We start from the raw sequence: 12,504 nt of genomic DNA, 5'->3' as shown, positions 1-12,504 counted from the left end.
TTTTGTAGGTGTGTGCGGGTTTGGGTGCGTCTGTGCACACATGAACTAGGCTATCACCCACTGCTCAGAACTGCCAGTTCTTTCGATCTTCCATCCATCTTCCAGAGCCACACCTCGTCATTTTGTCTGCCGCCCCTCGGAATATCTCCCGCTCTTTGCCTCTTGCACCCTCGCCAACACACACCCACACCCACACACACCCACACCCACACACACCCACACGCAGGCCAGGAGGTGGATATGTGCTGTGGGGATTGTGTGTATTGATCCAGCTCTGTCAAGGTAGAGTGATTTGCTAATGGTTTAATGAGCGCAGTCAGTCTCTCCTCTCCAGCCCCGCTCCACACATCACACACCGGATGCTCCGGTACAAACACACATCTGATGTTCCGGTACAAACACACACCGGATGCTCAGGTACAAACACACACCGGATGCTCCGGTACAAACACACATCTGATGCTCCGGTACAAACACACACCGGATGCTCCGGTACAAACACACACCCGATGCTCCGGTACAAACACACATCTGATGCTGCGGTACAAACACACATCTGATGCTCCGGTACAAACACACATCTGATGCTCTGGTACAAACACACACCGGATGCTCCGGTACAAACACACACCCGATGCTCCGGTATAAACACACACCTGATGCTCCGGTACAAACACACACCCGATGCTCCGGTACAAACACACACCGGATGCTCCGGTACAAACACACACCGGATGCTCCGGTACAAACACACACTGGATGCTCCGGTACAAACACACACCCGATGCTCCGGTACAAACACACATCTGATGCTCCGGTACAAACACACACCTGATGCTCCGGTACAAACACACACCCGATGCTCCGGTACAAACACACATCTGATGCCCTGGTACAAACACACATCTGATGCTCCGGTACAAACACACATCTGATGCTCCGGTACAAACACACATATGCTGCTCCGGTACAAACACACACCTGATGCTCCGGTACAAACACACACCTGATGCTCCGGTACAAACACACACCGGATGCTCCGGTACAAACACACATATGATGCTCCGGTACAAACACATACATACTGTGCAAACATAAACACACCCACACACAAACATAAACACTCCCACACACAAACATAAACACACACATACACACAAACATACACACACACACACACACACATACTATACAAACAAACATACACACACACATACACACACGCACACACACACATACCTGTAAACACCCACGCCACGCACTCGCACAAACACCACACCTACACGCCAAAAACGTGTTCTGATGAAACGCTTGGTAATAGACAGCGGCCGAGCGGGGTATTGTTAAATCCACCTGTGTGAACATATCTGGTGTCACCAAGTCAAGCTGAGACCAAAGACGAGCCACACCGGTCAACTCGCATGGCCTCGACTATCCACTGCTGTGAAACCAAACAAGACATGAGCACCCAAACGAAAGATAAACATCTACTCTATTATCATACGCAAATTTGACCGCTATAATCTCCCGGCAGCCGGTCTCTCTCCACTTGGAATGCATATAATTTCAGTCAATCACTGTATCTGTCATTTTAAACAAACAATAGGAAAGGTCAAATTAGTTATTAGCTATTATTAAAACCAAACAGTTTGGTGGAGGAGGGATAAAAAGCAAGGCGCTTGTCAGAAGAGGGAGGTTACGGCAGTAAAACACTACGGGTAACAAAGTGTTTGTAGAAGTAGTCACGCCGTGAGAAGCCAATAAGAAGACAAAGGGCGTCAAGGTGTTCCTAATGGAGCAGCAATCCACATTACAAAGAACACTTTCTTCATGCTCTTTTTCGAAGGCTGCGCTCCTTCCACCAGAATACCAATGACTTCTTCTAAGTGAACGAAAAGAACATCATTTATGCCTTCAAACACACACGCGCGCACGCACGCGCACAGAAGGAGGAAAGAGGCCGAGTCGATGCCTCCCACGGCGCCTGTGGGCTGTGCAAATTGTGGGTCGCGCCACGGAGGTGCCATCTGCCACAGCGCCAACCAGCTCCAGCCTGGCATGTGTGCTTCCTCTCGCCGCCCAAACTTGAGGAAGGAAGTGAAAACTTGAGGAAGGAAGCGAAAACTTGAGGAAGGAAGTGAAAAAGCGGTCGGCCGCAAAGACGTTTCTAGTGTTACCGCACAGCACATCCGCGTCCTAGACTAGGGTCTGCAGTCTGCAGAAATTTCCACAAGCGCCTCAAAGAGTCTGTGTGTGTGTGTGCGTTTGTGTGTATGTGAGTGAGTGAGTGAGTGTGAGTGTGTGTGTGTGCGAGTGCGTGTGTTGAGTGTGTGTGCGTGTGTGTGTGTGTGTTGAGTGTGTGTTGTGTGTGTGTGTGTGTGAGGTCTCTTACCAGCTGTTGACCCTTGGGTCCCCATCCAGCATACTGCAGAGAGGCATCCTTCACCTCTGGGGGGTTTAGACTCCACGTCTCCCTGTGAAGATAAAACACAAAAGTCAATATCATTCCATCTGTGTATGTGTGTGTGTGTGTGTGTGTGTGAGCGTGCGCGCGTGAGTGTGTGCTTGGCAAGCCAAAGAATCGTCCTATGAGCTAGTATCTGGGCTGCTGTCTGGCTGAATCTTAATCAATCACCCCATAGCCAGATATAGCACAAGGCAGAATGCTCAGCTTTAAGGCTTTTAATAACTATGGAACAGTAAGGAAAACTGTTGACATAGATGGATGAACGGGTAGAAAGCAGGCCAGGTCTACCGGTCTGTTTGGGGTCACGGCCACCAGGTGGCAGCACAAGCGAGTGCTTGGATGTGACTTCGCATGAGATTGAGAGAGAAATAGAGAGAGAAAGATAGACAGACACAGAGAAAGAGACAGAGGGTGAGAGAGACAGATATAGAGAGAGAGAGAGAGAGAGAGAGAGAGTAGTCTTACGGGGAGCTCAGGCTGCAGATGATGTAGGAGGCCATGTAGGAGTGCTGATAGACCTGTAAGAGACAAGCACACTCAGTCAGTATTCACTCTAAACTTCATCATAAACAGTCACCAGGACCACTCATATTCATTCATTCATTCATTCATTCATTCATTCATTCATTCATTCATTCATTCATTCATTCATTCATTCATTCATTTATTTGTATTCATGCATTCGTATTCATGCATTCGTATTCATTCATTCATATTCATTGAGTCATTCATTCACTAATTCATTCACCGGGAGCACGTTGTAGGCCAGCAGCACATGCTGGAGGTCCAGAGACACCTGGTACTTGGTGGCTTTGTATGTTTCCTGGGGGGAGCAGAAGAAGAGGCGGTTACTTCGTCGATGCGGTTAAGCATCGGGTTCTTCGTCGCAGGGATCATTCGACGGGGCCCGTTTTCACCCCAGCGTGGGGAAGTGGCGCCAGAGCGAGACGGCGCACTCACAAACATCTTGTTGTTCACCAAGACGGCCGTGTCCATCGTCTCCACGTTGAGTTTAACCACGTCTCCGTCGCGGGTGCGGTACAGCAGTTCGTTGTCTGGCGAGGGAAAAACCAAGCGGTCAGTTGTTTGGGTTCAGACTGTCAGTCATATACTTCCTGGTCGAGAACTCCGCCCCTCCCCGAGCCTGTCCCTCTGCATTCAACAGTTTGTTCTACTCGGACGACCAGGCTGTATGTAGGGACACAACATTGACAATTGGACCTGTCTTGGTTATGCCAATAAAGCAACACTGAATTGAATTGATAATAGAGTCTGAGTATGTAGAGTTTAGATCATAAGCTACCAGTCATGACCTGACTGCAGAGACAGAGGCATTAGAGTGAGTAAGTGAGTGAGTGAGTGAGTGAGTGAGTGAGTCAGTCAGTCAGTCAGACAGACAGACAGTCAGACAGACAGACAGACAGACAGACAGACAGACAGTGAGTGAAGAGTCTTCTCTCTGGACCAGTGACAATAAGCTCCTTTAGAAGTACTAGTATACCAAGTAGATTCTCTGTCTCTCTCTCTCTGGATCTCCCTGACTCTGTCTTGTTCTCTCCATCCATCTCTCTGTACTCTGCTGTTCTCCCTTTACGAGTTAACAGATTACATTACATTGCATTACATTACAGTCATTTAGCAGACGCTTTTATCCAAAACTACTTACAATAATAGACAATAACAGATCACAAAATAGCTCCCCTGTACATGTGCACCACAGCAAGGAGAATATGGCTCTGACGCTGGGGTTTCTAACAGGAGTTGGTACCGCTGGACATGTTGAAATTCAGTCATTTGAGGATAACTATCGGACAACCCTGGGGTAAATAATGGTACCAACTATCTGCTACGGTAGATAATGGTTGTCATTGTAACAAGGATACGGCAATTGCAGAAAGGAAGGAAGGAAGGAAGGAAGGAAGGAAGGAAGGAAGGAAGGAAGGAAGGAAGGAAGGAAGGAAGGAAGGAAGGAAGGAAGGAAGGAAGGAAGGAAGGAAGGAAGGAAGGAAGGAAGGAAGGAAGGAAGTAGAAGCATTGTGTATATGCACTGTCACAGCAACATCACTGAAAAAGTATTTAGTGCCACCCGCTGTTTTGGAACAATGACATTTCCAAGCCTGCGGAATCTTCACAATCTAATTTGCACATCTATTACCAGCTGCGAGTGGTGAGGGGAGACTAATAAGACTGGACAGTGCTGGTGCAGCTCTTAATGGTCAGTTCATTCCAACACCAGTGATAAGCATTTGATGAGCAGAGCTGAGCAGAAAATCTATTTTGTTCTGTAGTAATCTCAGTGAAGTCTGAAATCGCACGCGCACACACACACACACACACACACACACACACACACGCACACACACACGCACACACAAATACACTCTCTTTGTATCTCTTGCTCTTTCACTCACACACACACACACACACACACACACACACACACACACACACACACACACACACACACACACACACACACACAGGTAATGGCTTTCAACAGGGTGGTCCGCAGTCAATCATGTGACCTTAAGTACTAAAGCCATGTAGATAGTAGGTATCACATCATTGTCATGTATTATTGCCAGGATTGATAATGTGCTGTAGTCCCTGACAGAGAGTACTGCCAGTGTGACCCAGATGACTTGAGAGCCTCCTCTGGCATGAATGACAGTCCAACAGCCCCATTCATTAAAAAAAACGAAAAATAGGAGGAAAAAGGTTGAAAATCAGAGACATTTTTTTTGACACATTCTGCTGCATTTTCGTGCTCAATTTCCCCACAGTAGCAGACACTCGTGTGAAAAACAGTGTAGCTCTGAACTGGCGTTTAGAAATGGGCTCCCCAAAGTCAAATGATGACCTCGCAGCCGTCCCCTGAAAAAACCTCTCTCCTCTCCAGCGTGCGATTTGGTGCCGAGAGTGCCCAACAGTGATCAAAGAAAAGCGCCGGATCAATTATGCATCGAATTCTCTAATGAAACCCACTAAATATTGATGAGGGTCACTGGAATACAAGGTTGCACGATCCGATTCATTATTGGAGGTCGTTGGTGGCAAATGCAAGCTAATTACATTAACTTAACTTTGAGACAGCCAGCAATGTCATGCAATGGATAGCAGGGGTGTTATTATGTGGTAATGGATAGAGATGTTATGCGGTAACAGATAGCAGAGATGTTATGCGGTAACAGATAGCAGAGATGTTATGCGGTAACAGATAGCAGAGATGTTATGCGGTAACAGATAGCAGAGATGTTATGCGGTAACAGATAGCAGAGATGTTATGCGGTAACAGATAGCAGAGATGTTATGCGGTAACAGATAGCAGAGATGTTATGTGCTAACAGATAGCAGAGATGTTATGCAGTAACCGATAGCAGAGATGTTATGTGGTAACAGATAGCAGAGATGTTATGTGCTAACAGATAGCAGAGATGTTATGCGGTAACAGATAGCAGAGATGTTATGTGCTAACAGATAGCAGAGATGTTATGTGCTAACAGATAGCAGAGATGTTATGCGGTAACAGATAGCAGAGATGTTATGCGGTAACAGATAGCAGAGATGTTATGTGCTAACAGATGGCAGAGATGTTATGTGGTAACAGATGCACCGGCAGAGATGTTACGTGGTAGATAGCAGAGATGTTGGCATACGTGGTAATAACCAGCTAAAAATAAGATAATCTGTGGCAAACTATACTGAGAACTTGATACATACAGGCAGTCTTAGGATACATCTGATCAGATGCAAGTGAACATCAGCAGAACATGACAGAGTCGTGTGTGTGTGTGTGTGTATGTGTATGTGTGTGTGTGTGTGTGTGTGTGTGTGTGTGTGTGTGTGTGCGCGCATGCGTGTACGTGAATGTGTGTGTGTGACTGATGAACTTTTGCTTTTGAGGCTAATTATCTTGGTCCATCTGCTTGAGACGATATCCTGCAGGTTGCTGTTCATTCATTCAGGCCAGGATTTCTCTCCACAGATTGGCCATATTGCAGTAGTTGGCCTAAAGTACTGAACAGGGAGTTGAATAAATCTAAAATGTTTCCAAAAGTCAATGAAGGGGAACGTGGGCCAACATTGCAATGATTCCAATTCACTAAGACAAACAGACTTGTAAAGCTTTGAGTGGTTTCTATTCTCTCAAACAAAAAGTATAAATCTTACAATGCAGGATATTATGATTTAATTTAACATCCAATGTGTACTTCTCCTCTTCTACACCAGAGGGCGCCGAGTGGCCTCGTTTGCCATTCAGCAGTCAGGGGTGTAGCTCAGCCACTTGTTACTTTGTCAAGGTTAAAGAGGACACACCAGACCAGGTGTAGGCTACTGTAACATCTGCTTCATCCGGAGCCATTCTGTCTGTTCCGCGCACAGCAGCGACGCGTGTCGGGAGCCGCTTGTGAAGCCTGTCTTTTCTTTGCTCCGGAGAACACATCTCACTGTGAAATTGGATTAGGGGAGGGGGGTCTGTGTAGCATCCGTTCTGTGGGCTGTCCCTGGAACAAGCGTGAAGGGTAACGGCTGCAGGATTTCTATAGAATCCAGAGATGAATGTACTGTAGGCCACCGGGCTACGATTCACTTCGGCCGGTTCTGTGATTTGGCCCGTTCAACTCGGTCAGTGAGTCATTTGAGGCGTTGCTATGTTTCAATATATATTTATATGTGATTTTATACGAGTGTCAAATGTTAAAAGCTATAGCGAGGCTGACTGTACATCTGACCCAAGAAAGCAGGTTGGGAGAAGGACTGGGATAGTTGTTTGATGGGAAACCTCGAGAGGAACGTTTACGAACTCACCACTGAGCCATTTGGCGTCGGGGTCGTGGACGCGAAGATCTCCGCCAAACACATCCTCAACAGTGACCTTCTTCATCAGGGCAAGGTTGTCGTCTTCGCCTGGCAGTAGAGCATCAGGAATGGCAGAGGAAAACACAACACACATTAAAATACACACCTACCGTTTACGTTTCTGGGTGTATTTCTATGACTTTTAAGAACTCTGAATACCTGGTTATATCTGGCCTCTGTCAAAAATGAATTTGAAGCATCTCTATGTGAACTAAGCAAGTTACTCAGACATTGTATTGCCTATTTGGAGGGAATCAAAATTTCCATTTCATGAAAACCTCTTGGAAGAAATAGTTGACTTTTTCCACATCACTTTGCTCAAAGACGTTACAGAAGTTGTCTGTCAGAATCAGACTATTATGGTCTGTTTGTGTCCCTGGAGGCAAGACTTCTAAGAGCTATTCTCAACTCCCAGGCACAGCGATTTAGATGAGTCTACAAAGGAGCCAGTCCCGGGTGGTCCAGGGGAGCGCTCTATTGATCTGCTCCACATCGATTCAGATCCGCCTGGCCTGCTTTTCAATACCCCCTGCCTGACAGTTTAACTGCAGGGAGAGTAGGCAGTTGAAACACATTGTTGTGTTTGTTGTGTTTGTTGTGTGTGTGTGTGTGTGTGTGTGTGTGTCTGTGTGTGTGTGAAAGAGAGAGAGATTCAAAGAGAGTGTGTTTGTGTGTGTGTGTGTGTGTGTGTGTGTGTGAAAGAGAGATACGAGAGAGTGTATGTGTGTGTGAGTGAAAGAGAGACAGATACAAAGAGAGTGTATTTGTGTGTGCGTGTGTGTGTGTGTGTGTGTGCGTGTGTGTGTGTGCGCGCGTGCGCTGGGGAAGGAGGAGAAGTCCGAGTACGGAATGAATGCGCTCTATATAAAACTGGACTTCTATTTATATCTGCACGGATGAGAAAAGCATCCTGGTTAATAGGAGGGAGCAGCCAGGCAGGACACAGAATCCTCTCATTCCAACACGTGGCAAATAGCACCTCCGATTCTGAGCCAATTTGACAAATGACTGGAGATATTACTGCATAATCATCTCCATTATATGGGATTGAATGACATTATACATTAAAAGCCCATTACCTAGCAAGAGGATGACCCTGGCTCTCTGAAAAACCAATATGCAATCTCCAGCCTGACAAGCCTCTCCATCTCTCCGTCGATGGAAGAATGGTTATGAAATGAAATCAGCCGCTGTGATGCAAGGCCAGTTGGAATGCCTCTAAATCTATAAGATAAGTTTTTATTTGATGGACCTGAGGTGTGACTGGATTTAACAACATTTGCAGTATTCCGGCTCCTCTGTCGTGTGCCAGCTGTGTGTGTGTGTGTGTGTGTGTGTGTGCAGTGAGTGAAAGAGTGAGTGTGTAAGAGTGAGTGAGTGTGTGTGTGTGTGTGTGTGTGATTGAGAGAGAGAGAGAGAGAGAGAGAGAGTACATTAGTGAGTGTGTAGAGTGTACAGTATGTGCCAGTGTGAGTGTATGTGTGTGTGTGTGTGTGAGCATGTGTGTGTGTGTGTGTGTGTGTGTGTGTGTATGAACGTGTGTGTGTGTATGAGCGTGTGTGTGTGTGTGTGTGTGTGTATGAGCGTGTGTGGGTGTGTGTTTGTGTGTATGTGCGTGTGTGTATGAGCGTGTGTGTGTATGAGTGTGTGTGTGTGTGTGTGTGTATGAGCGTGTGTGTGTGTATGAGCGTGTGTGTGTGTGTGTGTGTGTATGAGCGTGCATGTGTGTATGAGTGTGTGTGTGTGTGTGTGTGTGTGTGAGTGTGTGTGTGTGTGTGTATGAGCGTGCATGTGTGTATGAGTGTGTGTGTGTGTGTGTGTGTGTGAGTGTGTGTGTGTGTGTGTGTGTGTGTGTGTGTGTGTGTGTGTGTGAGTGTGTGTGTGTGTGTGTGTGTGTGTGTGTACGTACGCGGGGTCAGCAGGATGACTGCGGTGACGATCAGAGAGCAGATGATGAGGATGACCAGCAGGGCGATGGCGATGCCCTTCCAGTTCCTGTCAGGGGGAGCGCTGCCCACCAGGTCCTGACACACACACACACACACACACACATACATACACGCACACACACACAGGCATACACACACACACACGCACACACACACACACACACACACAGAAACACACATTATTGGGTAAGAGCAGGCCCACACACACATACACTGGGGTACAATAATACCTCAATAACGGTTTGAAATAAATAAAGGTTTGAAATGAAATAACAGATAAGAACATATTGACACTTTTATTAAATACATAATTATATAAAAAAATACATGATTTTAGCTATTGCCCTTCCCTGTCCTTGAACTGTAAACCTGCTGGTTAGAGGTCACACACCTGGTTAGAGGTCACACACCTAGTTAGAGGTCACACACCTGGTTAGAGGTCACACACCTGGTTAGAGGTCACACACCTGGTTAGAGGTCACTCACCTGGTTAGAGGTCACACACCTAGTTAGAGGTCACACACCTAGTTAGAGGTCACACAACTGGTTAGAGGTCACACACCTGGTCAGAGGTCACACACCTGGTCAGAGGTCACACACCTGGTCAGAGGTCACACACCTTGTCAGAGGTCACACACCCTACCGAGGGAGCTCGACTTTCTGTTGTTCTCACCTCTGATCTCTTCTCAGCCAATAGTAATCAGTTGATCCATCTCGCGTAGATACAGGTAGATACATTCATATTATTCAACATACTGTACAACTGTGAGCCGTGGTAGTCGGGTATGTACTCGCAATGAAAAACAGAAAGGTATGAAGTTACAAAAATCATTCTAGGAAAAAAACAATAAATAGAGCAAATTTTTCGCCCCATTGAAGTCCAAAAAATGACTGGTGAATGGCTGACTGGCTGACCGTGTTTGGGCAGCTCTGTGGCTCAGTCTGCTGTAGAGCCCCACTGTGCTCAATACCTAAAAGACACACCTACACAGAAGCTGCTAATCGTGGGAGAGCAAAACATATTGTGTGGGGGGGGGGGGGGGGGGGGTGTCCTGTCAACATTATCGTTCTACACAGTTTCATCCACAGGACCCACTGAAGGTAGCTGTCCCCCTGTGGAGGTAGCTCAGCTATATCAGCTCCCTGGAAAAGATTGTCTCTAGGCTGGAGGAAGACGCTATACTACTTGGTATCTCCTTTTGCCTGTGTGTAATTCCCAGCTCTGTTTGAGTCGTGTTGCAAACCCAAATGTATGACTGTTGGGTTGTTATCAGGCTCCGGTTCTCTGATGTAGAACGGTCGGTCCTACATTATGCTTTCTAGCAATGGGGACGGACGTCCGACCGCGTGTACGGCTGCTGTCAATTAAGTTCTGTTTTATTCATGGTCACGGGTAGGCAGGCGGGCAGACAGACAGACAGGCAGCAGCGCGCGGCGTTGGCCTCATTAGAGTTGGCCTCATTAGCGCTGGTCCAGGTGTCCGTCCTCCTAGGGTCGGGGGTCGTGACAGCGGGGGCGCGGTCAGCCACCGCCAGCGTCGGCCAGACAGGCAAATACCAGAGACCCCCGGCTTCAACAGGGTAATCAGCAGCACAGCTCCAGGACTGACCCGCCCCCCGGCTGGCGGCCCCCAGCCGTGACTCATGCACTTATACTCGATGTGTGTGTGTGTGTGTGTGTGTGTGTGTTTTCCCTCCTGCATTGGTGTGTCAAAGGCGGTCGTCACAGTCCAACAGATCAGATAAAGAAGGCAGAGAGAGAGAGAATGCAATCTAGGGATAAGCTTTCATTTTCCAGTTACATCCTGATTCCTGCACATGAAACTTACTGATGAGGGGATACAGTAGAAGTGGAAGTGGACTGCTGTGCTATAGATTTTTTTTACATTTGTATTTATTTAACCTTTATTTAGCCAGGGGAGCCCATTGAGACCAGGTTTCATGTCCAATGGTGCCCTGGCTGGTTACATAACATACTACATAATAAACAATATAAAATCTTGGAGAGCTGTCTTCCACCGATGAATGTATTTCGTGGCTCTGTGCGCGCACACACGCATGGTAGCAGGACATGGTTTTGGTATCGCTGTGTTCGTTAGGTCAAGGGCTTTATGCCAGTCCAAACGCCGTGTCTCTGACCTTCCCAAGTCGAGATATAGCTGTTTCAACCCCCCCATTGGCAATGAATGGACGGAATGAACGGCAGTGTTTGGGCAGCTCTGTGGCGCCCCCCTCGGGTCGCAGCTGGTGGGGAGCAGTTCGGCGCACTCCGGGCTCTCTCTCCGCACACCCCAGTCCCAAACCCCGTGTGTCTAGCACCCCCCGAGAACAAACAGTTTAGTTTTGTTTTGCTAGCCTGGTGTTCTGCTCGCCTGGTGTTCAACCACCCCAAATTCTCCCACACAACTTCCTTCCTCCGTTCCCTACACTGGCCCCCTATAGCGGCTCGCATCCAGTTTAAAACTCTGGCGCTAACCTACAGGGCAATGAAAGGAACAGCCCCCTCCTACCTCCAGGCCATGGTCAAACCCTACACCCCCTCCCGACCGCTACGCTCTGCTACCTCAGGGCTACTGGTTGCCCCGTCACTCCGAGGCTCCTGCGGTCGATCGACACGGTCACGGCTCTTCTCTGTCCTGACCCCGCAGTGGTGGAATGAACTGCCCACTGATGTCAGGACAGCAGTCGCTGCCCATCTTTCGTCGCAGGCTCAAAACTCATCTCTTCAAGAAGTACTACAACAATCCTCCCACCTAAGCACTTATTGTATTATATTATATTGCACTGTACTTTAGATTGCGATTCTTGCACTTTGCCTTCAGCACTAGATTATGCTCTTAGTCACTTGTTTTAGAAAGAAGATGCACTTGTGAGTTCTGGCAAGTAGTAGTACATTGGCTCTTCCTACGTTAAATGCAATTATTGTTAGTCGCTTTGGATAAAAGCGTCTGCTAAATGACTGTAATGTAATGTAATTTAATGTAATGTAATGTTATAATTCGTGGATCCACCCCATGATTCGGATCTACTCCAAAATTTTGTGGATGTTTCCTTTGGCCCATGCTACACCCCTCCACCGACTTTCATGAATATTGGTCTGGTCGTTTCTACGTAATCCTGCTTACTAACATGCTAACACACAGCAAAACACGCCAGCGACAACATACATGCCACCTGCACTTTCCCTGGGGCAGAGGTAACAATATAAACATCATACACATTTAAACAT

At 47.3% G+C, this 12,504-nt stretch overlaps 1 protein-coding gene across 1 annotated transcript in view; it reads right to left on the bottom strand.

Annotated features, from left to right (window-relative positions):
* The window catches only part of LOC311316582 (A-type potassium channel modulatory protein DPP6-like), a gene marked incomplete at its 5' end in the record, with an annotated part of 59,220 nt that overhangs the window by 16,060 nt on the left and 30,656 nt on the right, over positions 1-12,504 (bottom strand). Inside the window, 6 exons of the mRNA XM_084447466.1 lie at positions 2,393-2,474; positions 2,933-2,985; positions 3,216-3,290; positions 3,428-3,522; positions 7,277-7,375; positions 9,237-9,351. Coding sequence (XP_084303592.1) covers positions 2,393-2,474; positions 2,933-2,985; positions 3,216-3,290; positions 3,428-3,522; positions 7,277-7,375; positions 9,237-9,351 — 519 coding nt within the window. The remainder of the gene's footprint in view (positions 1-2,392; positions 2,475-2,932; positions 2,986-3,215; positions 3,291-3,427; positions 3,523-7,276; positions 7,376-9,236; positions 9,352-12,504) is intronic.

This window comes from Borostomias antarcticus (genome assembly GCF_949987555.1).
Source record: "Borostomias antarcticus genome assembly, chromosome: 12".
Classification (NCBI taxonomy): Eukaryota; Metazoa; Chordata; class Actinopteri; order Stomiiformes; family Stomiidae; genus Borostomias; species Borostomias antarcticus.
This window is presented reverse-complemented; position numbering and strand designations above follow the sequence as displayed.